This window comes from Meles meles, chromosome X (genome assembly GCF_922984935.1).
Source record: "Meles meles chromosome X, mMelMel3.1 paternal haplotype, whole genome shotgun sequence".
NCBI classification, from domain to species: domain Eukaryota; kingdom Metazoa; phylum Chordata; class Mammalia; order Carnivora; family Mustelidae; genus Meles; species Meles meles.
Genome location: NC_060087.1, coordinates 57,162,208 through 57,189,600, shown reverse-complemented (window position 1 = coordinate 57,189,600; position 27,393 = coordinate 57,162,208). Strand labels below are relative to the sequence as shown.

Sequence of the window (27,393 nt, the reverse complement as noted above, 5' to 3'; positions counted from 1 at the left end):
TCCTTGCAAATGGCAAGTTCCTTCTTTTTGATGGCTGAGAATACACACACACACACACACACACACACACACACACACATATAAGTCTGGTATATATATACCACATTTCTTTATACATTCATCAATTGAAGGGCATTTGGGCTTTTTCATAATTCAGCTATTGTTGATATTGCTGCTTGTTTGTCTATTTTAGATATCAGCCCTTTATAAGATGAGTATTTTGCAAAGATATTCTTCCAGTCTATGGCTTGTCTTTCATTCTCTTAACTGAGTGTTTCACAAAGTGGACATAGTTTTTCTTATTTTTAGTGAAATCCAACTTATCAGTTTTTTCTTTTGTACATTATGCTTTTGATATTATATCTAAAAAATTGTCACCAGAATAGTAGAATGACCCTGAACTTGTCTCATCACTTGAATGCAGCTAGATAGTTATCAAGTTACTCTGAGCACCCAAGAAGCCAATTGGAAGTGTGAGAGAACAAATCTTCAAGTACAGGTAGAAAAATAACCATTTTTTAGAAGGTAGGAAGTATGGAAGTTCACCTGGGGTAGACATAGCTGTGGATGTGGCAGCAGGGAAGAAGCCTGCTTACAGAGCCTACCAAAAATTATTAGAGGCCATGGAGTGCAAAATGGTTGTGAACATCTAAGTTCATTACCATGGAGGACATGCTTGAATTAAAGATGTTCAGTTGGTGAAAGGCATCCCAGTTAGCATGAAAGATGTCAGACTTTCACTATGTGCAGCCATGATACTCTATGTAGAAAACCCAAAGGACTGTCAAAAGATTGCCAGAATGCATAAATGACCTGGTAATTTCATGGGATATAAAATCAAGTACAGAAATCTGTTGCATTTTTATACACCAATAACAAAGCAGCAAGAAAAAGAAGTAAAGGAACCAATTTCATTTGTTATTGTACCAAAAACAATAAGATCCCTAGTATAAATCCATCTAAAGAAGTAAAAGATCTATAGTCTCAGTCAAAATACTACAAAATATAGCCCCATAAAAATACTACCATCATATTCACCAAAGCTAGGACCAACAATCCTAAAATTTGTATGCAACCACAAAAGACCCACAATAGCCAAAGCAATTCTGAAACACAAAAACAAAAGTGGAGACATCACAATTCTGGATTTCAAGCTATATTATAAAGTTGTAGTCATCAAGAAAGTATGGTATTGGCACAAAAACATACACCTAATCAATGGTACAGAATAGAGAATCCAGAAATAAACCCAGATTTCTGTGGTCACCTAGTCTTTGCCAGAGCAGGAAAGTCTATCCAGTGTAAAAAAATAAAGTCTATTAAATAAGTTTGTTGGAAAACTGGACAGCAACATGGAAAAAAATGAATGTGGACCACCTTCTTATACAATACAATAAAAAAAATTCAAACTGGTTGATAGACCTACGCTCTAAAGAGTTTTAATCAGGAAAAGATGCTGTATTTTGTCACATGATTTTTCTTTTTTCTTTTTTTAAATTTTCATTAACATATAATGTATTATTACCTCAGTGGTACAGGTCTGTGAATTGCCAGGTTTACACACTTCACAGCACTCACCATAGCACATACCCTCCCCAATTTCCATAACCCAACAACCCTCTCCCTACCTCCCTACCCCCAGCAACCCTCAGTTTGTTTTGTGAGATTAAGAGTCTCTTATGGTTAGTCTCCCTCCTGATCCCATCTTGTTTCATTTATTCTTTTTCTACCCCCAGATCCCCTATGTTGCCTCTCAAATTCCTCATATCAGGAAGAACATATGATAATTGTCTTTCTCTGATTGACTTATTTCACTAAGCACAAGACCCTCTAGTTCCATCCACGTTGTCGCAAATGGCAAGATTTCATTTCTTTTGATGGCTGCATTCATATATATATATATATATATATATATATATATATATATATATATATCACATTTTCTTCATACATTCATCTGTTGATGGACATCTAGGTTCTTCCATAGTTTGGCTATTGTAGACATTGCTGCTATAAACATTTGGGTGCACATGCCCCTTCAGATCACTACATTTGTATCTTTTTTTTCAGCATAACAGTATTCATTGTTTGTTGCACAACACCCAGTGCTCCATACAAAACGTGCCCTCCCTATTACCCACCACCTGTTCCCCCAACCTCCCACCCCTGACCCTTCAAAACCCTCACGTTGTTTTTCAGAGTCCATAGTCTCTTATGGTTCGCCTCCCCTTCCAATTTTTTTTTTATAAACATATAATGTATTTTTATCCCCAGGGGTACAGGTCTGTGAATCGCCAGGTTTACACACTTCACAGCACTCACGATAGCACATACCCTCCCCAATGTCCATAACCCCCTCCCCCTCTCCCAACCCCACCTCCCCCCAGCAACCCCCAGTTTGTTTTGTGAGATTAAGAGTCATTTATGGTTTGTCTCCCTCCCAATCCCATCTTGTTTCATTTATTCTTCTCCTATCGCACTAACCCCCCATGTTGCTTCTCTATGTCCTCATATCAGGGAGATCATATGATAGTTGTCTTTCTCCGATTGACTTATTTCACTAAGCATGATGCCCTCTGTTGGTGGGAATGCAAACTGGTGCAACCACTCTGGAAAACAGCATGGAGGTTCCTCAAAATGTTGAAAATAGAACTACCCTATGACCCAGCAATTGCACTACTGGGTATTTACCCTAAAGATACAAACATAGTGATCCGAAGGGGCACGTGTACCCGAATGTTTATAGCAGCAATGTCTACAATAGCCAAACTATGGAAAGAACCTAGATGTCCATCAACAGATGAATGGATAAAGAAGATGTGGTATATATACACAATGGAATACTATGCAGCCATCAAAAGAAATGAAATCTTGCCATTTGCGACGACGTGGATGGAACTACATTTGTATCTTTAGGGGAAATAACCCAGTAGTGCAATTGCTGGGTCATAAGGTTGCTCTATTTTCAACTTGTTGAGGAACCTCCATGCTGTTTTCCAGAGTGGTTGCACCAGCTTGCATTCCCACCAACAGTGTAGGAGGGTTCCCCTTTCTCCACATCCTCGCCAGCATCTGTTGTTTCCTGACTTGTTAATTTTAGCCATTCTGACTGGTGTGAGGTGGTATCTCGTTGTGGGTTTGTTTGTATTTCCCTGATGCTGAGTGATGTGGAGCACTTTTTCATGTGTTTGTTGGCCATCTGGATGTCTTCTTTGCAGAAATGTCTGTTCATGTCCTCTGCCCCTTTCTTGACTGGATTATTAGTTCTCTAGGTGTTGAGTTTGATGAGTTCTTTATAGATTTTGGATACTAGCCCTTCATCTGATATGTCGTTTGCAAATATCTTCTCCCATTCTGTCAGTTGTCTTTTGGTTTTGTTGACTGTTTCCTTTGCTGTGTGCAAATGCTTTTGATCTTGATGATGTCCCAATAGTTCATCTTTGCCATTGGCAATGTTCCTACTAAGAAGTTGCTGCGGCTGAGGTCAAAGAGGTTGCTGCCTGTGTTCTCCTCAAGGATTTTGATGGATGGATTATTTTCTCACATTGATGTCCTTCATCCATTTTGAGTCTATTTTCATGTGTGGTGTAAGGAAATGGTCCAATTTCATTTTTCTGCATGTGGCTGTCCAATTTTCCCAACACCATTTGTTGAAGGGACACTCTTTCTTCCATTGAAAACTCTTTCCTGCTTTGTCAAAGATTAGTTGACCATAGAGTTGAGGGTCTATTTCTGGGCTCTCTATTCTGTTCCATTGATCTATGTGTCTGTTTTTGTGCCAGTACCATACGGTCTTGATGATAACAGCTTTGTAATAGAGCTTGAAGTCTGGAATTGTCATGCTACAAACATGGCTTTCTTTTTCAATATTCCTCTGGCTATTCGAGGTCTTTCTGGTTCCACACAAATTTTAGGATGATTTGTTCTCTTTCTCTGAAAAAAAAAAATGATGGTGGGGCACCTGGGTGGCTCGGTGGGTTAAGCATCTGCCTTTGGCTCGGGTCATGATCCCAGGGTCCTGGGATCGAGCCCCGCATCGGGCTCTCAGCTCCACGGGGAACCTGTTTCCTCCTCTCTCTCTGCCTGCCTCTCTTCCTAGTTGTGATTTCTCTCTGTCAAGTAAATAAAATATTTTTTAAAAAAGGATGGTATTTTGATAGGGATTGCATTAAATGTGTAGATTGCCTTAGGTAGCATAGATATTTTCTCAATATTTGTTTTTCCAATCCATGAGCATGGAAGATTTTTCCATTTCTTTGTATCTTTCTCAGTTTCTTTCATGAGTACTTTACAGTTTTCTGAGTATAGATTCTTTGCCTCTTTGGTTACATTTATTCCTATGTATCTTATGGTTTGGGGTACAATTTTAAGTGGGATTGACTCCTTAATTTCTCGTTCTTCTGTCTTGCTATTGGTGAATAGAAATGCAACTGATTTCTGAGCATCGATTTTTATATCCTGACACTTTACTGAATTCCTGTATGAGTGCAGGTGGTTTTGGAGTGGAGTCTTTTGGATTTTCCACATAAAGTATCATTTGCAAAGGTTGGGAGTTTTCTGCATAAAGTATCATTTGCAGATATTGAGAGTGTGACTTCTTCTTTGTTGATTTGGATGCCTTTCATTTCTTTTTGCTGTTATTGTCTGATTGCTGAGGCTAGGACTTCTAATACTATGTTGAATAGCAGTGGTGATAATGAACATTCCGGCCATGTTCCTGACCTTAGCGGAAAAGCTCTCAGTTTTTCTCCATTGAGAATGGTATTTGTGATGTATTTTTCATAGATGGCTTTGGTGATATTCAGCTATGTAGCCTCTATCCCTACACTTTGCAGAGTTTTAATCAGGAAAGGATGCTGTACTTTGTCAATTGCTTCTTTCAGCATCTGTTGAGAGTATCATACAGTTCTTGTTCTTTCTCTTATTAATGCATTGTATGACATTGATTGATTTGTGGATGTTGAACCAACCTCACAGTCCTAGGATAAATCACACTTTGTCGTGGTGAATAATCCTCTTAATGTACTGTTGGATCCCATTGGCTAGTATTTTGGTGAGAATTTTCGCATCTGTGTTCATCAAGGATATTGGTCTGTAATTTCTTTTTCCTTTTTTGATGGGATCTTTGTCTGGTTTTGAGATGAAGGTAAATGTTGGCCTCATAAAATGAGTTTGGAAGTTTTCCTTCCATTTCTATTTTTTTAAACAGTTTCAGGAGAATTGGAATCAATTCTTCTTTAAATGTTTAGTAGAATTCCCTGAGAAGCCATCTGGCCCTGGAATCTTGTTTGTTGGGAGATTTTTGATAACTGCTTCAATCTCCTTACTGGTTATGGGTCTGTTCAGGTTTTCTATTTCTATTTTTCTATTATATTTTTCTATTTCTTCCTGGTTCAGTTGTGGTAGTTTATATGTCTCTAGGAATGCTTCCATTTCTTCCAGATAGTCAAATTTGCTGGCGTATAGTTGGTCTTAATGTGTTCTTATAACTGTTTATATTTCTTCGGTGTTGGTGTGAGCTCTCCTCTTTCATTCCTGATTTTATTTATTTGGGTCCTTTCTCTTTTCTTTTTGATAATTCTCGCCAGGGGTTTATCAATCTTATTAATTCTTTCAAAGAGCCAGCTCCTAGTTTCATTGATTTGTTCTATTGTTTCTTTCTTTCTTTCTTTCTTTTTTTTTTTGTTTCTATTTCATTGATTTCTGCTCTGACCTTTATTATTTCTCTTCTCCTGCTGGGTTTAGGCTTTCTTTGCTGTTCTTTCTCCAGCTCCTTTAGATGTAGGGTTACGCTGTGTATTTGAGACCTTTCTTGTTTGTTGAGAAATGTTTGTATTGCTATATATTTTCCTCTCAGGACTGCCTTTGCTGTGTCCCACAAAATTTGAATCATTGTGTTTTTATTATCATTTGTTTCCGTAACATTTTTCTATTCGTCTTTAATTTCCTGGTTGACCCATTTATTCCTTAGAAGGATGCTGTTTAGTCTCCATGTATTTGGGTTCTTTCCAAATTTTGTCTTGTGATTGAGTTCTAGCTTCAGAGCATTGTGGTCCTTAAATAAGCAGGGAATGATCCCAATCTTTTGGTACCAGCTGTGACCCGATTTGTGACTCAGGATGTGATCTATTCTGGACAATATTCCATGTGCACTAGAGAAGAATGAATATTCTGTTGCTTTGGGATGGAATGTTCTGAATATATCTATGATGTCCATCTGGTCCAGTGTGTCATTTAAGGCCTTTATTTCCTTGTTGATCTTTTGCTTGGATGATCCATCCATTTCAGTGAGGGTTTGTTAAAGTCCCCTACTATTATTGTATTATTGTCAATGTGTTTCTTTGATTTTGTTATTATGTGGTTTATATAGTTGGCTGCTCTCATGTTAGGGACATAGTTATTTAAAATTGTTAGATCTTCTTGTTGGACAGACCCTTTGAGTATGATATAGTGTCCTTCTTCATCTCTTATTATAGTCTTTGGCTTAAAATCTCATTGATCTGATATAAGGATTGCCATCCCAGCTTTCTTTTGATGTCCACTAACATGGTGAATTTTTTTCCACCCCCTCACTTTAAATCTGGAGGTGTCCTTGGGCTTAAAATGAGTTTCTTGTAGACAGCATATTGATGGGTTTGGTTTTTTACCCATTCTGATACACTGTATCTTTTGATTGGGGCATTTTGCCCATTTACATTCAGGGTAACTATTGAGAGATATGAATTTAGTGCCATTGTATTGCTATAAGGTGTTACTTTATATTGTCTCTGTTCCTTTCTGGTCTATTACTTTTAGGCTCTCTCTTTGCTTAGAGGACCCCTTTCAGTATTTCTTGCAGAGCTGGTTTGGTGTTTACAAACTCTTTCAGTTTTTGTTTGTCCTAGAAGCTTTTTATCACTCCTTCTATTTTCATTGATAATCTATCTGGATATAGTATTCTTGGCTGCATGTTTTTCATGTATCATGCCAGTTCTTTCTGGCCTGCCAGGTTTCTATGTATAAGTCTACTGCCAATCTAATATTTTTACCATTGTATGTTACAGACATCATATCCTGGGCTGCTTTCAGGATTTTCTCTTTGTCACTAAGACTTGTAAGTTTTACTATTAGATGATGGGGTGTGGACCTATTCTTACTGATTTTGAGGGGGCTCTCGGAGCCTCCTGGATTTTGATGCTTGTTCCCCTTGCCATATTAGGGAAATTCTCTACAGTAGTTCTCTCCCATATACCATCTGCTCCCCCCTCTCTTTCTTCTTCTTCTGGAATCCCAATTATTCTAATATTGCTTTGTCTTATGGTATCCCTTATTTCTCAAGTTCTCCCCTTGTGATCCAGTAGTTGTTTGTCTCCCTTTTGCTCAGTTTTTTTTATTCTTTGTCATTTGGTCTTCTATATCACTAATTCTCTCTTCTGCCTCATTTATCCTAGCAGTAAGATCCTCCATTTTTGAGTGCACCTCATAAATAGCATTTTTTATTTCAACTTGGTTAGATTTTATTTCTTTTATTTCCCCAGAAAGGGCTTTTATTTCTCCAGACAGGGTTTCTCTAATATCTTCCATGCCTTTTTTGAGGCAACCTAGCACCTTGAGAATCATCATTCTGAACTCTAGATGTGACATATTATCAATGTCCATATTGATTAGGTCCCCGCCCTTTGGTTCTGCCTCTTATTCTTTTTTTTTTTTTTTTTTTTTTGTGGTGAGTTTTTCAGTCTTGTCATTTTATCCAGGTAAGAATGTATGAAGGAGAGACTAAAATACAAAAAGGATGGGAAAGGCACCCATAAAATGTGCTTTATCCAAATCAGAAGAGACCCCAAATCCTGGGGGGTGAGAAAGGGGGTAAAATTTCAAAAAAAATTTTTTAAAGAAAAAATATAAAAAAGAGAAAATATATATATATATATTAGACTGGTGAATAGAACAGGGTTACCCACTTAGTTTTGGGAGTATTTTGGTCTCTTAAAAGAAACTACCTCCCGAAATTTTAAAGAATGAAAAACATATATAATGGTAAACATGATGAAGGGATGGAATATGAGTATAAAGATGAAAAACTTTTAAAAAAAATTTCTATCACTAATTCTTTCTTCTGCCTCATTTATCCTAGCAGTGAGAGCCTCCATTTGGACATTGGGGAGGGGAGGCGAACCATAAGAGACTATGGACTCTGAAAAACAACCTGAGGGTTTTGAAGGGTCAGGGGTGGGAGGTTGGGGCAACCTGAGGGTTTTGAAGGGTCAGGGGTGGGAGGTTGGGGGAACAGGTGGTGGGTAATGGGGAGGGCACGTTTTGCATGGAGCACTGGGTGTTGTGCAAAAAGAATGAATACTGTTACGCTGAAAAAATAAATAAAATGGAAAAAAAAAAGTAAAAAAAAAATTTCTAAAAAAGGAGTTGATAAGTTGTTTGGGAGAATAAAGAAAAAGAAAGTAGAGAGAATTTCCTCAGGCTGGAGACTAGAACAAAGCCCTGTGCTATATTTAGGTTATATTTTCATCTATTAGAAGAAGTTTTATCCCAAATTTTTTTAGAAGTAAAAACCCTATGTGTATACGAAAAATAAAGTTAGATAGTATGAAGGATAAAATATGACTATAATATTGACGTTTCAAAAAAGATTTTTTTGAAAGGTATTGTTAAGATAAACTAGTTAAAAGACGTTGAAAGAGGAAAGGGTAAAAGTTAAAAAAATTAACAGAAAAAAATACAATTAAAAAAATTAATTAACTTCATAAGACTAAAGAATCATGGGGAAAAGCCATGAATTCCATGCTTTGCTTTCTCCTCCTCTAGAATTCCACTGCTCTCCTTGGTAACTGAACTTGATCATGGCTGGATTTTTTGGTGATCTTCTTGGGGAGGGACCTGTTGCAGTGATTCTTAAATGGCTTTTCCCGAGGTGAAATTGCACTGCCCTTACCAGGGGCCAGGCTAAGTTAGCTCCTCGGATTTGCTTTCGGGAGCTTTTGTTCCCTGAACACTTTCCATAGAGTTCCAGAGGACAGTAATGAAAATGGCGGCCTCTCAATCTCTGGCCCAGAGGAGCCGAGAGCTCGGGGCCCCGCTCCTCAGTGTGCCCTCGGAGAAAAGTGCTCAATCACTCCTGTCTCCCTGGCCTCCAGCTGCACTCTAAGCTCACCCAGCCTGTGACCAAGTGTCTCTGTCTCTGGCACACAGCCCTGCCTGGAGTCTCCAAACCCAGCAGATCCCTGCAGTCTTCCAGGGGCGCCTCCCCAGATCTTGTGAGTTCCCCACTCACAGAGCAGTGGCCTTTGCCACAGGTCACAATTTAAGGTATCCCTGAGTTGAGAGCTCATTCCTCAGCTCCATCTCTGTAGCCGGCTTCCCTGCTGTAATACCTGTGAGCTCTGCGACACTCAGACACCCCCGATCCTTCTGTGACCCCGCAGGACCTGAGACCATGCTGTCCCCATGTGGGCTTCACCCCGGTTTAGTCTCTGGAGCGATGCACCTCAGTGGAGCAGACTTTTAAAACTTCTGATTTTGTGCTCCGTTGCTCTGCCGCTTGCCAGGGGTTGGCCCCTCTCTCCTTGATCTATCTTCCTGTCACTTTGGATTCACTTCTCTGCTGGTCCTACCTTTGAGAAAGTGGTCAATTTTCTGTTTCTAGAATTGCTGCTCTTCTCTTCAATCTCCTGTTGGGTTTTGGGGTGTTTGGAATGGTTTGATAAGTTATCTAGCTGATCTCCTGCTACCTGATGTTGTCTCAGCCTGCTACTTCTCCTCCATCTTGACTCCTCCCCGCTTTTGTTTTCTTGATGTTGGTATGCATTTCTCGCTTACATTGTTTTCACTCTTCTTGAAGAAGTTCTTAATATATTTATTGGGTCACAATTTTACCAGCAACACATTCCTCCAAATTTTGTTTGTTTTAGAAAATCCTTAATTCTTGTTCACTTTTGAAATATAATGTCACTGGATACAGAACTCTGAATTTGTGATTTTTCTTTCAATATCTAAAATATCTCACTCTACTCTCTTCTTTTTGCATGGTCTCTTAAGAGAAATTCTATTTTTACCCTTCTTTAGATAAGGCATTTCTTTCTTCAAGATTTTCTCTATGTTTTTAAATTTGTGTTGTTTGAATATGATATGAGTACATGTAGATTTTTTTTGTATTTATACTGCTGTTGTTCTCTGAGCTTTCTCAATATTTTATTTGTTACCTGTCTAATTTTGGAAAATTCTCAGTCATCACTTTAAGTATTTCTTATATTCCATCTTTTTTCTCCTTTATATATCTTATACCTTTTATAATTGTCCAACACTTCACAAATATTTCACTCTGTCTTTTTAATTCTTTTTTTCTCTTTGCATTTCAGTTTTTGAAGTTTCTATTAAACATACCTTTAGGTTCACTGATTCATTCTGTAGTCTTTTTTAGTCTGTCGATAAGCCCATTCAAGGCATTCTTCATTTCTGCTATTGTTTTTGGTTTCTAGCATTTCCTTTTGTTTAATACTTCACATTTTCATATATCCATATATATTATTCACATGTTCTTATGTGTTTTCCTCTTTTTCAATGAAAGCCTTTGCTGTAGTTTCAGTGTAATAATTCCACTATCCAGTATCTTTACCTTATCTAAGTTTGGTTTTGATGTTTGTTCTTTTTTTCTAAAGATTTTATTCATTTATTTGACACAGAGAGAGAGATCACAAGTACGCAGAAAGCTAGGCAGAGAGAGAGAGGGGGGAACCAGGCTGCCTGGCTAGCAGATAGCCCAATGTGGGGCTTGATCCCAGGACCCCAAGATCAAGACCTGAGCCAAAGGCAGAGGCCCAACTCACTGAGCCACCCAGGCACCTCTTGATATTTGTTCTTCATCTTCAACTGGTTTTTGTTCTTGTTATTGTTGCCCTTTTGAATGTCTTGTACTATTTTGTTGAAAGCCAGGCATGATGTTCCAGGTAAAAGGAACTGAAATAAATAGGCCTGTAGTATGAGGCTTTATGTTTACATTACTAGGAGTTAGGGTGGGCTTAGTTTGCTTTTAGACTATGCTTGTTTTTTTTCTAACTATTGTTCTGAGGCCAAATTTCCTCTGGTATTTTTTTTTTTCTGTTTTCCCTTTTGTCTTTGGATTTCCTTAGAGAGGTATTATTTTTTCTTAACGAAAATTATTTATTTATTTGAGACAGAGAAAGGAAGAGAGAGTGAATGTGTGGGGCAGAGAGGAGTAGAGGGAGAGAATCTCAAGCAGACTCTCTGCTGAGCTTGGATTCGGATGTGGGGCTCAGTCTCATGACCCTGATATCATGACCTGAGCCAAAAGCAAGGGTCAGACACAACTGACTGAGCCACCCAAGCACCCTGAGAATTATTCTTAAATTACTGATAGTCTGATTTCTGCTTCTGCGCTTCGCTCTGGTAATCTCCGATTCTCTATTTTCAACTATCTATCTAATATTTGACGCAACTGCTTTCCTTCTGACTTCACTTCTCTGTTGTTTCTAAGGGGAATTATTCATTTTCAATTTGTTCATCATTTTTCTTGTGAGGATAGGTGAGGTAACTTTCAAGATTTTTAATTGTTGGGCCAGAAATCAGAAGTTTCACAATGATCACTTTTTATTTCTTGGTTTATAATTCTCTGTCTGTAAAATAAAAGAATAAGATCATTACTTGGTGGCTAAATTCTCCCCTAGCTCTAGCATTCTGTTGAGTCCATAAGCACTGACTTGCATAAGTGACTATGCTGTTATTTGACATTTGCTACTCTTCTTTACAGGCAGACCTCCAGGTAGACAAGGAGAGGCAGAATTTCTTTGAGTCCTCCCTTGATTATGTTTATCAAATCCAGGAAGTTCAGGAGTCCAAGAAGTTCAACATTGTGGAGCCAGTAAGTTCTATCCGTTGATGAATAGTCTAAAAATATTTACCAAATGCCAGGTAAATATGGAGAACTTTGACCATACAATTGAAATTTCAAAGATGCTGAAGGTTATTTAATGCTTAATAATGAATGTCAAGAAAATAAACACAGTAGCTTGGGTTGCTCTTGCTCTCTCAGTAATATTTTCTCTCTCTTCTTTACCTCTCCTCTCCTACCTTTTTTTCCTCTCCCATTTTCTGCCCACGCCAGCTATGATTTTTCTTTCCTTCTCTTTTTTGCTTCCTTTCTCCTTTTCTCCCTCCTTTGATTTCTCTGTCACCCTTCCTTTTACCTTGTTCTTTTCCCTTCCTTGATCTCATGCTTTCATAAAACTTTTAAAGTGCCTATAATATGCCAGTCAATTTGCTAGGAGCATATGTCCCTTGCACTTAATGACTTCCTGTTGTACTATTTTTACTTCTTTCTTCTTGATTTTCTACTTACATCTCCTTGACTATAAAAAGGGTGTGCTTTGATATGACAACTATGTTGAATTTTAATTCTTAGTAAAGAAAATCTAGAAAAAATTATAGGAAAAAAAAACAAAAATAACAAATTCCCATACAGAGATAATCATTATTGATATTTTGGCATTTTCTTTCCAAATTTTCTGTGTATTTGTTATATTTCTCTCTCTATATATGTCTGTCTTTGTACCTGTAGATGTGGATGTAAGTACACATGTGTGCAGGTCTGTTTACACATGTATATATTTTTCACATGAACATTTATGTCTATGTACATCTAAATGTGTATCTGTTTTCCCTTATGTATATATCTATATGTATATCTGTGTGCAACCAAGTGTTTATTCATTTATACAAAAAATAATTGAGCTTTTGTTATATGTCAGGCACTGTGCTAAACACTGGGTATCTTGTGAATAAGACAAATTCTGTTTCTATCTTTATAAAGACTACACTCTTATTGGGTAGACAGAGGGGAAAGAAGGATATATATAAAACTAATTGTAAATTATGATAAGGGCTAAAGCAAATAACAAGAATGGGCAACTACTTTAGATTAAGTGGTCAAGGAGGAAGTCTGAAAGTATTACTTAAGATAAGTTCTAAAGAAAGAGAGGATGCAACCACATGCATAATGGGGAAATAATATTAAAGACAGAACAAAACATGTGCATGATCCTTAAGTTAGGAAAGAATGGTGTGCCTGAGGAATGAAAATGTTAGTGCCTTTAGATATAGGTGATAGAAAAGGAGAGTGGCAGGAAATAAGGTATGATAGGAAGGCATAGGACTTGTAATCATGGTAAGGAGTTTGGATAGTAGTCTAACTGTAGTGGAAAATCACGGATGTAAGTTTTAATCCGGATATGACATAAGCTCATTTTGTTTTGTGGAGAATGGCTTGGAAGAGATCAACAGTGGAAGCAAGGAATCCAATTAGGAGGCAGTCTAGGCAAGAAAAGAGGTTGGTTTGGGTTAGGGTGCTGAAAGTGGAAACAGAAAATAATAGCTGGATTAGAGATATATTTTGGTGGTAAAACTGACAGAATTTGGATGAGATGTGAGTGGAAGAAAAATCAAGGATGATTCTTTACTTTCTGGCTTGACTGAGTAAGTGGTAGGGTCATTTCCTGAGATGAGAAAGCTTGGAAGAGAAACAGAAAGATTGTGTATATGACAATGTATGTAGTACACAAACCCATTTACATTTATATATAAATAAATATATATGTACATGTGTGTATATATGTACAGTTTTTATGTTTGTGTGTGTATATATAGTTTGTGTTTATATGTATAATATATGCATGTGTATATGCATATTGTGTAACTGTGTGCATATTTATATAAACCTATCCACTTATTTTCTAAAAAGAATAGAGAAATTATTACTACTTCCTATTATTATAATTTACTATTGCCAGAAGTGAGCATTATTGTTTAAAGGTTTGTATTTCATAGATGAAATCATATTTTTATTGTTTTTCTGTGTATTTATTAATGAATTTGAATATTTGGAACATTAAAAAATTATTAGTTCTTTTATGTCTTATTCCTAAACCCCTCTGAAACATTTTAAACATTTGAAAATGGGTTCATACTATTTGAATCTTTTAGCATTAGGACAGTCTTCATTAAGGTACAGAACCTACTTTACTCATTTATTCACTTATCTATTTGCCCAACAAATATTGATCACCTATTCTGTGCCAATTCTGAGGAAATAGAGAGAAAATGCACAGTCTATTCCATATGGTCCAAACTATGAATGATTTTATATACTATCTGGAAAGGATTTGAATGAATACATTTGTTAGTAGTTCCTATTTTCTGGAACTAAGTACAACGTAAATGTTTAATAAGAAAATAGCTATGTGTAGACCTGTTTGTGTTTTCATGATTACTTTTAACACTATACTCGGTATATGGAGTTTCTTTTCCATGTTTCTTTTTCCTTTATTTAGTAATGAAAAGGTACTGATGATGAAGTCATTTTTACACATTTTCCCTAGGTTTTGGCCTTTCTTCATAGTCTCTTCATTTCCAACAACCTGACTGTGGAGCTCACACAGGATTTCCTCCCATACAAACAGCAGCTCCAGCTCAGTTTGCAGAATGTGAGTTTGCATGTGGGTTTCTTCACCTGTCCCTGCATTCCAGTTGGATCTCAGAGTCAATGACCTTGATCTTGAAATCCCAGCTTATTGCATTCTAGCCAATTTGTCAGGACATACTAATGTGGATCATAGTTATTTTAGTGTGCTTTCTCTTCCAGTTTCAACTCTTACCAGTCTTTGAGGCTTATTGTTGTTCAAACCTACCCTTCCACCCTCTGACACTTCTATATACCCAGTAAACATTAAATGTTACTAATTTACTGCATCCCTCTCAGATCAGAATCCAGCTGTGGGCTTGTTTAAGCACAAGTTTTATGCTACTTCCATGTTGGTTAGTCAAGGCACTTGTGAGTTTTATGACATGAATGTCCATTTTCCCCTCTCTTCCTTTTCTCACTAATCACTAGAATTAAATTATATATAAAGGTTTTATTCACCTTCTTTCCCATGCTGGTTCTTATAGATGACCATAGGCATAGCCTTCCCATCTTTGTAACATATATATTTTTTCTCACTTGTTTATTTAACCCACTATTCAGTGGCTATGGATATAAATATACTCTGTGGCAGGCATGGACATACCATTATGAAGTATGTTAGGTTTTCTGTCCTCAGGGAACATACAGTCTCTTTCAGGAAAGAGACATAAACACTGGAACACACCATAATTCCTTGTGATAAGTGTTTCAATAGCATTAAGACCAGAAATTTTAAGGAAGCACAGAAAGTGGAACATTTGACTGCCTGACACAGTTAGAGAAGGCATCACTGAGATAGTGACTTTGTGCTAGTTGTTACATTACAACTATTTGTAGAGTATTTTTATATGAAAAAGTTGCTAATAAGGTTGTTAATGGAAGTAAACTTCACCTGGTTGTTTAGGAGGATCTTGACTTACAGTTGTTTTGTTTCTTTCTTTCTGGGTACTCACCTTCACCAGAATGTAGAGCCCCTGACTTCTATGGATTTTTAAAATCTTCCTATAACCAGGTTAATCATTTGAATCTTCCTCCAAATAGGACTTGAAAAGTATGAGTTTAATTACAATGTTTTGTATCTGTGTATATGATGAACTCATTCACAAGATAATCAATAGTGTGGGCCTAACAAGATAGATAGCTCAGATCACCTTTGTGACGCATGTAACAATCTTGAGACTGGACTTAAGAACCTATCTCTAGTGATTTTCATACCCACATTTCAAGCACTGTTTTGCTATTGTGTTTTAGTTGTATAGTTTTAAATAGATTTCTTCTTACCATTATTTTTTGTTATTCATGAATATGAAAACATAGCTTTTCTATTGACATATCTTCAAAGATAGCACCTTGTCATGTATTTTATCTTAATAGCCAGAATTTGATTCAGAGTCAAGTAGGCAGTAACTTTACTTGAGGCAGAGCTTAGAAGTTGCCATGATAATATTACCTTTGGAAACCTTTACAGTTTCCTATCTTGTAAAGCAGAGTTCAGTCTGGTGCTCCGAATTCTAAGAACCTTTATTTATTGGCTTATGTGATTCCCATTAGAATAAAGTCTCCTAGATGTATTTTTATGGTTATATTGCTGTTTATGTTTCTGTTTCCCTTTTAGTCTTTGGCACTGTTAATCTTGTAAAATTGTTTTCTAGTCACTATGCTATTCAACATTTTTGTTGTTGTTGTTTTTGCTATGTTGTAGCATATTATGCAAACCGAGAAAACTCTGCACTGGTTCTATAACTAATAAGTGCTTTTTAATAATCATGGTGATAATGAGATTAATTATGATGATAATATCTTCACAGACAAGAAATCATTTCTCCAGTACCCGGGAAGAGATGGAAGAACTTAAGAAAAGGATGAAAGAAGCTCCCCAGACATGCAAACTTCCAGGACAGCCTACCATTGAAGGCTATCTCTATACACAAGAGAAATGTGTGTGGGAATACAGGGATACATACTGGGTTTCAGTAGGCTAGCACCGACTGCCATTTGGCATCTCCAAACTCCAAGCACCCATATTGTTCACAGACCCCTGACAGCTATACCTCTTTGGAGAACAGTCTGGGAACAGAGAAAAAAAAAAGAAAAGGAAGGAGAAATTAGAGGGGTATTAGTTAAGGATTTGTCTTCCGAAGACTTAGGGATGGATGATAAGATCTAAGGTTTTTCTCTGTGATTCAAAGTGGGGATTGTTAATTGTTTAATTCTTCTGATGACTATGACTGGGGGATAAAAGGAAGTAGGGGAAAGGAGGCAGAAAAATAATATTTATTACACCTACTATGTGTTATACCTACTATGTACCAGGCATGGTGCAAAGTGCATTAAATATACTATCTCATTTAATCTTTAAAACAACTTATCATGTGGTCCATATACACTATGGAGTATTATGCCTCCATCAAAAAGGATGAATACCCAACTTTTGTATCAACATGGACAGGACTGGAAGAGATTATACTGAGTGAAATAAGTCAAGCAGAGAGAGTCAATTATCATATGGTTTCACTTATTTGTGGAGCATAACAAATAACATGGAGGACATGGGGAGATGGAGAGGAGAAGGGAGTTGAGGGAAATTGGAAGGGGAGACAAACCATGAGAGACTATGGACTATGAAAAACAATCTGAGGGCTTTGAAGGGGCAGGGGGTGGGAGGTCGGGGGAGCCAAGTGGTGGGTATTATGGAGGACATGTATTGCATGGAGCACTGGATGTTGTGCATAAACAATGAATTCTGTTACACTGAAAAGAAATAAAAAACAAAACAAAAAACCCCAAAAAACAAAAAACAAACAAACAAAAAAACCACTTATCATACAATATTACTTGAGGCCACTGAGGCTTATAGAGATCACTAGTTGAAAGTTACCCAACAATATGTTGGCAAATTGAACATAATTTTTAAAAACAACATCAACAAAAAAGATACCCAACTATCAAGTAGCAAGCCTGAGTAAACTCAGTTCTCTGAAATGCCCAAACCTATCCTCCTATCACTATACCCTATACCTTCCACTGCCTTAGGAATACATGGTTGCTCTTAATGCACTAAATAGCAACCATTGTGATTTCAGTGGGCAGGAGAGTTATTCATTGCTAACCAAGGCCCATGGGTTAACTTCTCCATTCACTGAATATTGCATAGGATTTAAACCTTCCTACTTCCTAAATTACCTTATGAAAACTTGTGTGTGCTCTTTGATTTTCCTTATGAACTATGACCCAATGCTTCTAAAGCCTGTGATTTCAGCCCTGACCAGATTTATTATACCTGAGAAGAAGAGGCAAAGGAGGCTATTTAGATGTAACCAGTGACAAAAACTACTGCAATTCACAAAGCATGGCATTTAGGCAGTGATAGTATCATCTTTTCTTCTCTAAGAGAAATTAACTTCTGGTGGTTTTCAAACATATGCTCTTTAACCTCTTGGGTTTATCTCTTCAACTCTGCATTGCAGAATTTCTCTATCTCAGTGCAATTGACATTTTTGGCTGGGTAGTTCTTTGTTCTGAGAGGGGGGTCATGTACATCATAAGATATATAATAGCATCTGTGGCCTATCCTCACTTTATTCTAATAGCATTCCATAGGTATGACAACCTAAAATGTCTCCAGACATTGCCAAATATCTCTTTGGCAAAATTGCCCTTGGTTGAAAACTACTGCTATATTATAAAAGATGTGGGAATAATGATTTTCTGATCTTGGCTCTAGGAACAACTAGCTATATGGTCCTTCTGTGCCCCAGTTTTCTAATGTGTCAAATGGATATGATGTTGCTATTCAGTTGAATGTTTACCGAACATCCTTTTTGCCAGACGATATGTAGTGCATTGAGGATTTTAAAAATATGAACCAATCTTATTTTTTTTCAAATCCAACATTATTTTTATTTTCATTTATTTTTATTTTTTGTTATTCTTTTATTATGGTCTGTTAGTAACCTTCAAGAAGTTCATAGTCTTATGAGGAAGACAGACAAATATATCAAGAATTATATAAGGAAATGTGTTGAGCACTGCATTTGGGGCACATATCTAAGGACTTCACTGAAGAAGCAATGTTTAAATTAGGAATTGAATTATGAGTGGAAGTTTGATAGACAAAAAAAGGGTGGGGGGATTCCAGGTATATACCATTGCATGTTACTCAGGCACAAGGGGTATGAAGAGTAGTTTATTTTCAGGGTCATAATTTGCAAAGAAGCGCTCTGGTATACATTTCCCATCCTGATGTAATTATTAATAGTGACCCATTCATTCTTAAGTATGTATTGAATTTAGACTAAAAATATATGGTCACCTGTTTATTTGGTAACTGACAGTAATTCAATGATACAGGACCACAGAGGGTGGCAAAAGATAAAGTAGGAAAGGTAAATGTCATATTAGGAAGGGTCTTGTGGGCCAACATGAGTTTAGAGACAGTGGGAAAGCCATGCAAGATTTATAAGAAAAATGATATTATAGACATCAGTATTTAAAAAATATTCCTTTAGCTAAAGAATAGAGAATGGACTGGAAAGGAGTGATCAGAGATGGGAGCAATCAGAGAGAAGGTCACTGTCATAATTAATTAGTGAAATGGTGAATTTTTATTTTGTTTGAAGTAGATCATAAAACATTATAAGTAATTCAGCAATAGGGTCCTGAACTAACTCAGTTCTAGAAGGGATGGAGAGAGGAAGCAGCTGAATGAGAGACATGTGGGAAAAAGAATGAGCAGTACCCAAACACCAGTCAAAAGGGACAGGTTACAGGGAAGAAGCAGCAGAAGATTACATATGTTTCCAACTCATACAACAGGATGAACAGTAGAAGCATTTAGAAGAGACATGGCAAGAAGGGTTCTATGGAGCAAGCTAGAGCAGATATGGAAAGCATTTGATGAGGATTAGGATCTCTATATGTGCTGTGCATCGATAGCCCACAAGGTTGGAGTTCAGGGAATGATTAGAGCTAGATCTAAAGCCCTGTGATTATGAAGAGCAGGCTATACCACTTCCATGTTAGGAGTGTATTGACCAGACAGCCAAATGGATATAGTCTGTCTCCTCACTTTTGCCTATCATTGTAGGGGCTTTGGGAATATCCTGGGTGAAATATTACTGCCAGTATGAGAAGGAGACCAAAATGCTCACCATGACACCTATGGAGCAGAAGCCAGGTGCTAAACAGGTCAGTTCTTTTGTGTGCCATATTTTTTGAAATGTATCTGTGACTGTATCTTAGAAAAGAGGATATCTTGACTTAGTTTCAAAGAATCAAGTCCTCATGGTTATGTGAAGCCATGACTTTGTATGTTCCTCTTGACACAAATTTGCACTGGGCCAGCTACTACTCAGTTGAGTGAAATATGTCTGTTAATTATGTCAAGCCTTCTGAAAATGCCTGTACTTTTTCAGATAATTTATTAAATTATTACAAGTGTTTGTCACATTGTACAAGAAAATTTGCAAGAATATGGATGAATTGCAGGAGGATAGTGTTACTTGCTTTTAAGAAGTCTCTACTTCTTAGGATTCTTAGGATTCCTTTAAATAGCGAGTGTTTAAAATATCATTTTCCAAAATTTCTTTGTTTTTTAGAGAAGTGTATCTGTTTCCTGAAGTTAGAATAATCTGTACCCCCTATTCTATGTAATTTCCAGATATATTTAAGCAGGTAATGCTTCTTCTGTCCTTCAAACCTTTCCCATCCCCTAAAATGTCAAGATGAGTTTAACACACTAAGAAGATAGTTACTTACCTGAAGAACCTAATCTTATATATTACATACTATACTATAGTTCCTGTACTATGCTATAGTATATTATATATATATGACAACGCAGCCAAAAAACTTATTCTGTCATCTCACTTTTGCCTATCTTTGTAGAGGCTTTGGAAATTCTGTCTCTCAAGGGTTTATTAAGATAAAAGCTGATAGAATATTCATATTATAAAAGTAGTTTAGTGTGTCCCTTTAAACTGTCTCTTAGACTGGGTTATAAGGCATTATTTTTAAGGATTTCTATTCTTTACAGATTATTTACAAAGTCAAACAAGGTTCATTTGTTAACACTGAACCTTGGTGGCATGAAAAGACCTAATTTCGGTAGGCAGAAATTTGGAGAAAAATTGGGCCATTTTGTCTCCTTTGCTGGTACTTTCCATGGAAGATCTCTCTTGTATGACTTGTTCCACAGAAAATTAGAGAGGACTGAGATTTGGTGTCAGGCTATAGAAAATTGCCTTTTTTGTCTTGAACCCAGAATTTTGTCATTCAGCTTTGAATGGGTATTGGAGATGGAATGCACCTCTAATGAAGTATACCAAATGGGGTTCCCAGAACCCTCATCCATGCTTCTATATGGGCCAGTTACTCATTCCTGACTCCAAAACTCTTCTTAGTTTCCATTCTATTAATTGCCAAAGTACCTTCCAAGTGGTTTCAGTAAATTTATCTTGGGCTCTATCACAGCATTTTTCCCATTTCTGTCGGTACTTAGCTGATGTATCTTATTGACTAGTGCTTATAAGCACTGTCCTGTAGTTTCGTCCTTTTCTTTTCCTACACACATTTCTTTCCCAGTCCCAGACTTTAAAATAAGCTGATTAGGCCCTTTCTTTTCTGCTCAAGCACCTGCTGAAAAGCTCAAGACAAAAGCAGTCATCCCACTTTCATATCCTCCTAGGAGATGAGCACAAGCTCTCCTTTTAGTTTTTCTTTCCTTTTCCCCTTTTCATTGAGTGGCTGCTTGTAAAATTGCAATAGTCAGCCTAAGCAGTTTTAATATGGGATTCCTTATGGAGTGGAAAGAGGAACTTGGTTCTCTATTTAGAAGGAATGGAAGATAAAGTAGTAACTTGAATTTCCCTAAAATGAAGTTGGAAATGATTTCTTCTTGTCATTTCTCTCAATTCCTATTCCTTGTTTGTGTTTTAGAAAGGTAAATAATACAAGGAAGTGAGACTATAATAACACCATAAAATCCACTATTTATTGACATCTGCTGTGTGCCCGGCACTGAGCTAGAAACTTCGTCAAGCACTTCATTTACTTTCTCAGTATGCCTGTCAAGTATTAGTAGTTCAGTTTGAAGATGGATCCCTCTTTCTGACTATGGTACTTAACAGTGTTCCCTACTAGTACAGCCTATCAACTTCCACTTGTATTGTGCTGCTCATTTTACATGTTATCTTCCCAAATTCTCTTTTATAGGATCCCCGTCATTTCCCTGTCAGGCAGTTGTGGTAAGAGGAAGGAGTGCTATATTTTGACTTTAACAACTGGGTTTAAATCCTACCTCTGTGACCTAGTAGGTTTTTGACCCCAAGTAAATTATGTAATATTGCTCAGTGTCATTTTCCTCATCAGAAAAATGGCAAGAATGATACTGTAGTTCATAAAAATTTCCTGGGTACTAATCTTTCCTAGATCCTAGAGATTAAAAGATAAATAAGATGCTGCCCATGCCCTTGAATTCTCAGTCAATTGGGGAAATAAGGCACGAAAACAGGAAGCTTTAATATAATGTGCAAAACACATAGTAAACAGTGTATGGGATTGGGGAAGAATTTTGGAGGATATTAAAGCTGAACTGCAGTTTGTAGAACAATTAATGAGTTTAGCCAGACCAAGAATATAGATAAAGTCATTGCAGGTGGAGGAAACATTATTTGCAGTTATGGAGTCATGAGAGTTATGATGTGTGTGAAATGAGAGCATTTCTGCATGGATGGGGCATAAAAAAGATGAGGGTGGCTAGGGGTAACCTGGAGTAATAGACAGGGCCTAGGCCCCTGAGCTATGATGCCTCTGAATCTGAGAGAGTTGAGAGTTTAAAGAGGGAGGGTGAGTACATGATGCTGTTAGTTGCTGTCATCCTGTAGGACTTGTAATTCTTGATACCCTCAGTGTTAGGGTAAAGAAGGCAGATTGAAGGATGAATTTAGAGTTGAGTTTTTATAGTGTAGGAGCAGCAAAAGGGTAGGCCTGAAAGGGAGTTGAGTGTAGCAATAAGAAATAAGTATTATATGCAATTAATGAATTGTTGAACATGACATCAAAAATTAATGATGTATGGAGCACTGGGTGTTGTGCAAAAACAATGAATACTGTTACACTGAAAAAAATAAATTAATTAAATAAAATAAAAAAGCTAATGATGTATTATATATCATCTAATTGAACATAATAAAAAATGAAATAAAAAAGTATTGTTTGATCAGTTGGATCAACTGTATGGACCAGTTTGGATGGCATAGTACCTAGACCCAGAACTGACACTTGGGAAGTATTTCTGAATTTCTGGCATCAAAGTGGTTAGCATTTTCCCCATTTAATAGATTGTGAGGTTAAGATTCAGAGAGGAAAATGATTTGCTCTGGGTTGTAAGCTAGTAAATGGCATAACTGAGACAAAACCCCAAATTTTAAACTTCCTAGTTTATTACTATTTCCACTATACTGACTTGGGTGACTTTAGGTAAGCCATTTTACCTCTCTGAGTTCACTTCTTTCTAGGGGTTGTTACGAAGAAAGTTGGTTTAAATATGCCTAGCATAGTGTGTGGCAAATAGTAGGTAATTGATAAGTGTTTCTTCTCTTTCCTATACCACATTGTCTCTGTTGAGTTAAAAGAGGGAAACTGAACAATGTGGGATTGGGAAATTTTAATCTGTGGACACAGCAGACTTCAATGGCCTTATTAAGTGCCCAGAAGACTAAGGTGGGCTATGCTGTTTTACATATATGAAATACCAAATGGAACTTTGTAATATATAAATTTGCTCATTTTCTGTACTCCTGCCTATCTTTGGAGAGATTGCTTTTGTGATTTCTGTCTTCCTGAAGAGTCTGGAGGTGGGGAATGAAAATGTTTCTCTCCCCTCCTCCATCTGCCAGTTTAATGGAAGGAAGGTTGCATAATGCCACTCCCAACCTGCAGATTTTATGAAAATTTTATTCAGTACACTTAATGCCATTTGGTCAGCCCATTTGTCCTACATTCCCCTTATATTACCTATAATGAGCTTCCTATTTAATCTACCATGCTGGAAAAGAGTACTGACCTACCCAGAGCATTTTGTCCTGGTCTCAACCATTAATTACTGGAGCAAGAAGAAACCATCTGCTGCAAATACTGTTTGAAGGGACAAGGTTCTTGGTGAGGCTAAACATTGCTCCTGCTGCCCTGACCGATGCTTTCCAACTGACTGACTGAGGCTACTGCAGGAGGCAGAAGAAGCTTCTATGCATTTTTTTTTTCAAATTGGCTATTAATCCTTCTCTTATATCAGGGGCCTTTGGACTTAACTCTGAAGTACTGCGTGAGGAGGAAGACAGAGTCTATCGACAAAAGGTTCTGTTTTGATATAGAAACTAATGAAAGGTAAGCTGTGCTAGTATGAACTGGTAATGTCCTCATGTACGAGGTGCTGAGCCTGAGTAGAACTTTTATTTTCCTCTGTCATCTCTTGTGATGAAAATGAGCAAATCTATTCATGACATTATTGTCTTGGCTCTTCTGGCTGCTGTTAACAGGGGTCTCTGTTAGACCTGGCCCAGACCTGGTTCTCCCTGTGGAAACTTCAGTCAGCTTTGCCTCACCTGCTCTAGGCAGAATAAATCACTCCTAGGATTTAATTTGCTATCAGATATGCAATTGTCAATGTTCGGCAACACTGTAAGGACAGCATAACAAAACTCATTTTTTTTTTTTTAGTATCAAGTTTAGATGTTTAAATTCCAGTTAGTTAACACATAGTATGATATTAGTTTCAGGAGTAGAATTTAGTGATTCATCACTTATATACATCCAGTTCTCATTATCACAAATGCCCTCAATATCCATCACCCATTTTACCCACCCCCCTAACCTCCCCACCAGCAACCCCAGGTTGTTCTCTAGAGTTAAGAGTCTATTTCCTGTTTTGCATCTCTTTTTCCTCCATGTTCATCTGTTTTGTTTCTTAAATTCCACATGAGTGAAATCATATGGTATTTGTCTTTCTCTGACTGACTTACTTCACTTAACATAATACTCTTTAGCTCAATCCACTTTGTTGCAAATGGCAAGATTTCATTTTTTCTTTTGATGGCTAGGTAATATTGCAGTGTGTGTGTATGTGTTTGTGTGTGTGTGTGCACCATATCTTCTTTATCCATTCATCAGTCAGTAGACACTTGGGATCTTTCCATAGTTTGGTTATTGTTGATAATGCTGCTATAAATATTGGGGTGCATGTATTACTTCAAATAAGTATTGTGTATCCTTTGGGTAAATACCTAGTAATATAATTGCTAGATCATAGGGTAGCTCTATTTTTAACTTTTTGAGGAAATTCCATATGGTTTTCCAGAGTGGCTGTACTACTTTACATTCCCAACAGCAGTGTAAGAGGGTTCCCCTTTCTCTGCATCCTTGGCAACACATGTTGTTTCCTGTATTGCTAATTTTAGCCATTATGACAGGCATGGGGTGGTATCTCATTATAGTTTTCATTTGTATTTTCCTGATGATTGAGGTTGAGCATCTTTTCATGTGTTAGCCATCTGGATGTCTTCTTTGGAAAAATGTCTTTTCATGTCTTCTGCCCGTTTCTTAACTGGATTATTTGTTTTTTGGGTGTTGAGTTTGAGGAGTTCTTTCTATATTTTGGATACTAACCCTTTATCAGATATGTCATTCGCAAGTATCTTCTCCCATTCAGCAAAACTCATTCTTTTATCTCCTAATATAACATAACAAGAACAAGTGAATTAGAACACCTTTTTAAGGGGAGATAGAAGAGATGGAGGGTGATGGTGATATTGGGGAGTCTTTTTCTCCCACTTGGTGTGAACATGATACAGACTTCTCCTACTTTGCAGGTAAACTGGAAATAATTGGATTATCAACTTTCTGATTTCAGCTAAGGCTTTCAAACTTTGTACTTTGTTGTATTTGTTTATCTCCAGTACCCTCTTTTTGTTTTCTGGATCTGGGAAGTTTTATCAGAGGTGCATTTAACCTTGAAATTTTAAGATGAGAACATTTAGAGTTACTTTGGAGGAAAGCATATTATGCAGTTGAGAGGTTGATCCAAAATTCAGTGAATAAATATTTCTATATATTATTTCTGTCTAGTTTTTCTATGTATTATGTACTGCATAGTAGAAGAGAATTTAACAAAATGGTCAGATTCCTAGAAAGGCACTTAAAGGTTGAATTATAATATCATATGAACAAAACTATCAATGACTGGAATTATAAAGATTATACTAAGAGATGAGGGCTTTTTTTTAGTCTGATAATAAGTAAAAAGTCCTTTTCCACATTTGAAATTTCTATTTGTTAATCCATGTGATTTCTTTGTTAAAAATGGATTGTCCTGACCAAAGATGGTTGTGATAGTAAACATTGCTACTGTAACCATGCAGCTGTCACTCATTTTTCCAACAGCTTCAAGCTATTAGCTATACCTCTATATACTGCAGAAAATGACTGTTGGGTGTGGCTTCTTTTTCATGAACCTTTATTGTCTCTCACTCTGTATCATCAAGATGCTTAAAAGAAATTAAAATTTTCTGTGTCCAATTTCATTCTGATTCCCCTTCAGCTTAAATTTAACAAGTTGTATGCAAATAATATCCTCATAGACTCAAAGCAGTTACAGACAATTTGGCCCTGAGGTTATGTGCTGGGACCAGTTTATCTTTATTATTATTATTATTATTATTATTATTATTATTATTATGTTATGTTAGTCCTCATACAGTACATCATTAGTTTTTGATGTAGTGTTCCATGATTTATTGTTTGCATATAACACCCAGTGCTCCCTGTACTACGTGCCCTCCTTAATACCCATCACTGGGCTCACCCATTCCCCACCCCTCTCCCCTCTAAAGCCCTCAGTTTGTTTCTCAGAGTCCACAGTCTCTCATGGTTCGTCGTCTCCCAGAGTCCGCAGTCTCTCATGGTTCGTCATCTCCAGTTTATCTTCATGTATCTTTCACCTAGTGCTATGCCTGGCTCATGATAGGTACTAAATTTGGTGTGTGTTTATTTATTTTTTTTAAATTTTATTTTTTCAGTGTTCCAAGATTCATTGTTATGCACCACACCCAGTACTCAATGTATTTATTTTTAAATGTATTTTCCCACCCCATAACACTGGGGAATTCTGAGACTAGAACCCAAGAATTAAAGTTTTGGTGTGTCTGTGATTTTAATTACCACATATTGGGCACTTAAACAACATTCACTCACTTAATCCCCCTCCCCTATTTTACCAGTGAGGAGACTGAGACTTGAATATGTTAAGTGAGTTGTCCAAAGTCACACAGTGGCAAGGCTGAGCTCAAACACTCATTTATAGTTCTTCAAAGTCCATGTTGTTGTTGTTGTTTAATTTTGTTCCATTGTCTTATAAGGAGAATAAACATGCTGTGAAATGAAGGGTCAAATATATTAATGAACTGGTGCTGAGGTCCCTCTGTGGACATGGAGTTTTCTGAGGGGTGTGGCATTTGCTTTCCTGGCTAGTAAATCTGATATAAGAAACAAAGTCAGCATTCCCAGCAGGCATTAGGTACCTATACTCATGTCACTGTAGCACAGAGAACAAAGGACTTTCTGAGTCCCTTTTACTATCTCAGAAATAGAGGGTATTTTTTTTAATTGGCTTTGCTGCCACGGTGCCTGGGTGGCTCAATTGGTTAAGCCTCTGCCTTCAGCTTGGGTCATGATCCCGGGGTCCTGGGATCGAGCCTCACACTGGGCTCCTCACTTAGTGGGAAGCCTGCTTCTCCTTCTCCCTCTGCCTGCCACTCTCCCTGCTTGTTCTTGCTCTCTCTTTCTGTGTCAAATAAAATAAATAAAATCTTTAAAAAAGTAACTAGCTTGGGGGGAGGTGGGGTTGGGAGAGGGGGAGGGGGTTATGGACATTGGGG

The 27,393-nt window shown here is 37.1% G+C and overlaps 1 protein-coding gene across 5 annotated transcripts in view; it reads left to right on the top strand.

Moving 5' to 3' along the window:
- The window catches only part of OPHN1 (oligophrenin 1), a 612,383-nt gene that overhangs the window by 331,005 nt on the left and 253,985 nt on the right, over positions 1–27,393 (top strand). For all 5 annotated transcript variants that reach the window (XM_045995231.1, XM_045995230.1, XM_045995233.1 and 2 more), the window contains exons 7-11: positions 11,759–11,869; positions 14,382–14,486; positions 16,273–16,402; positions 19,551–19,651; positions 23,757–23,848. In XM_045995231.1, coding sequence (XP_045851187.1) covers positions 11,759–11,869; positions 14,382–14,486; positions 16,273–16,402; positions 19,551–19,651; positions 23,757–23,848 — 539 coding nt within the window. The remainder of the gene's footprint in view (positions 1–11,758; positions 11,870–14,381; positions 14,487–16,272; positions 16,403–19,550; positions 19,652–23,756; positions 23,849–27,393) is intronic.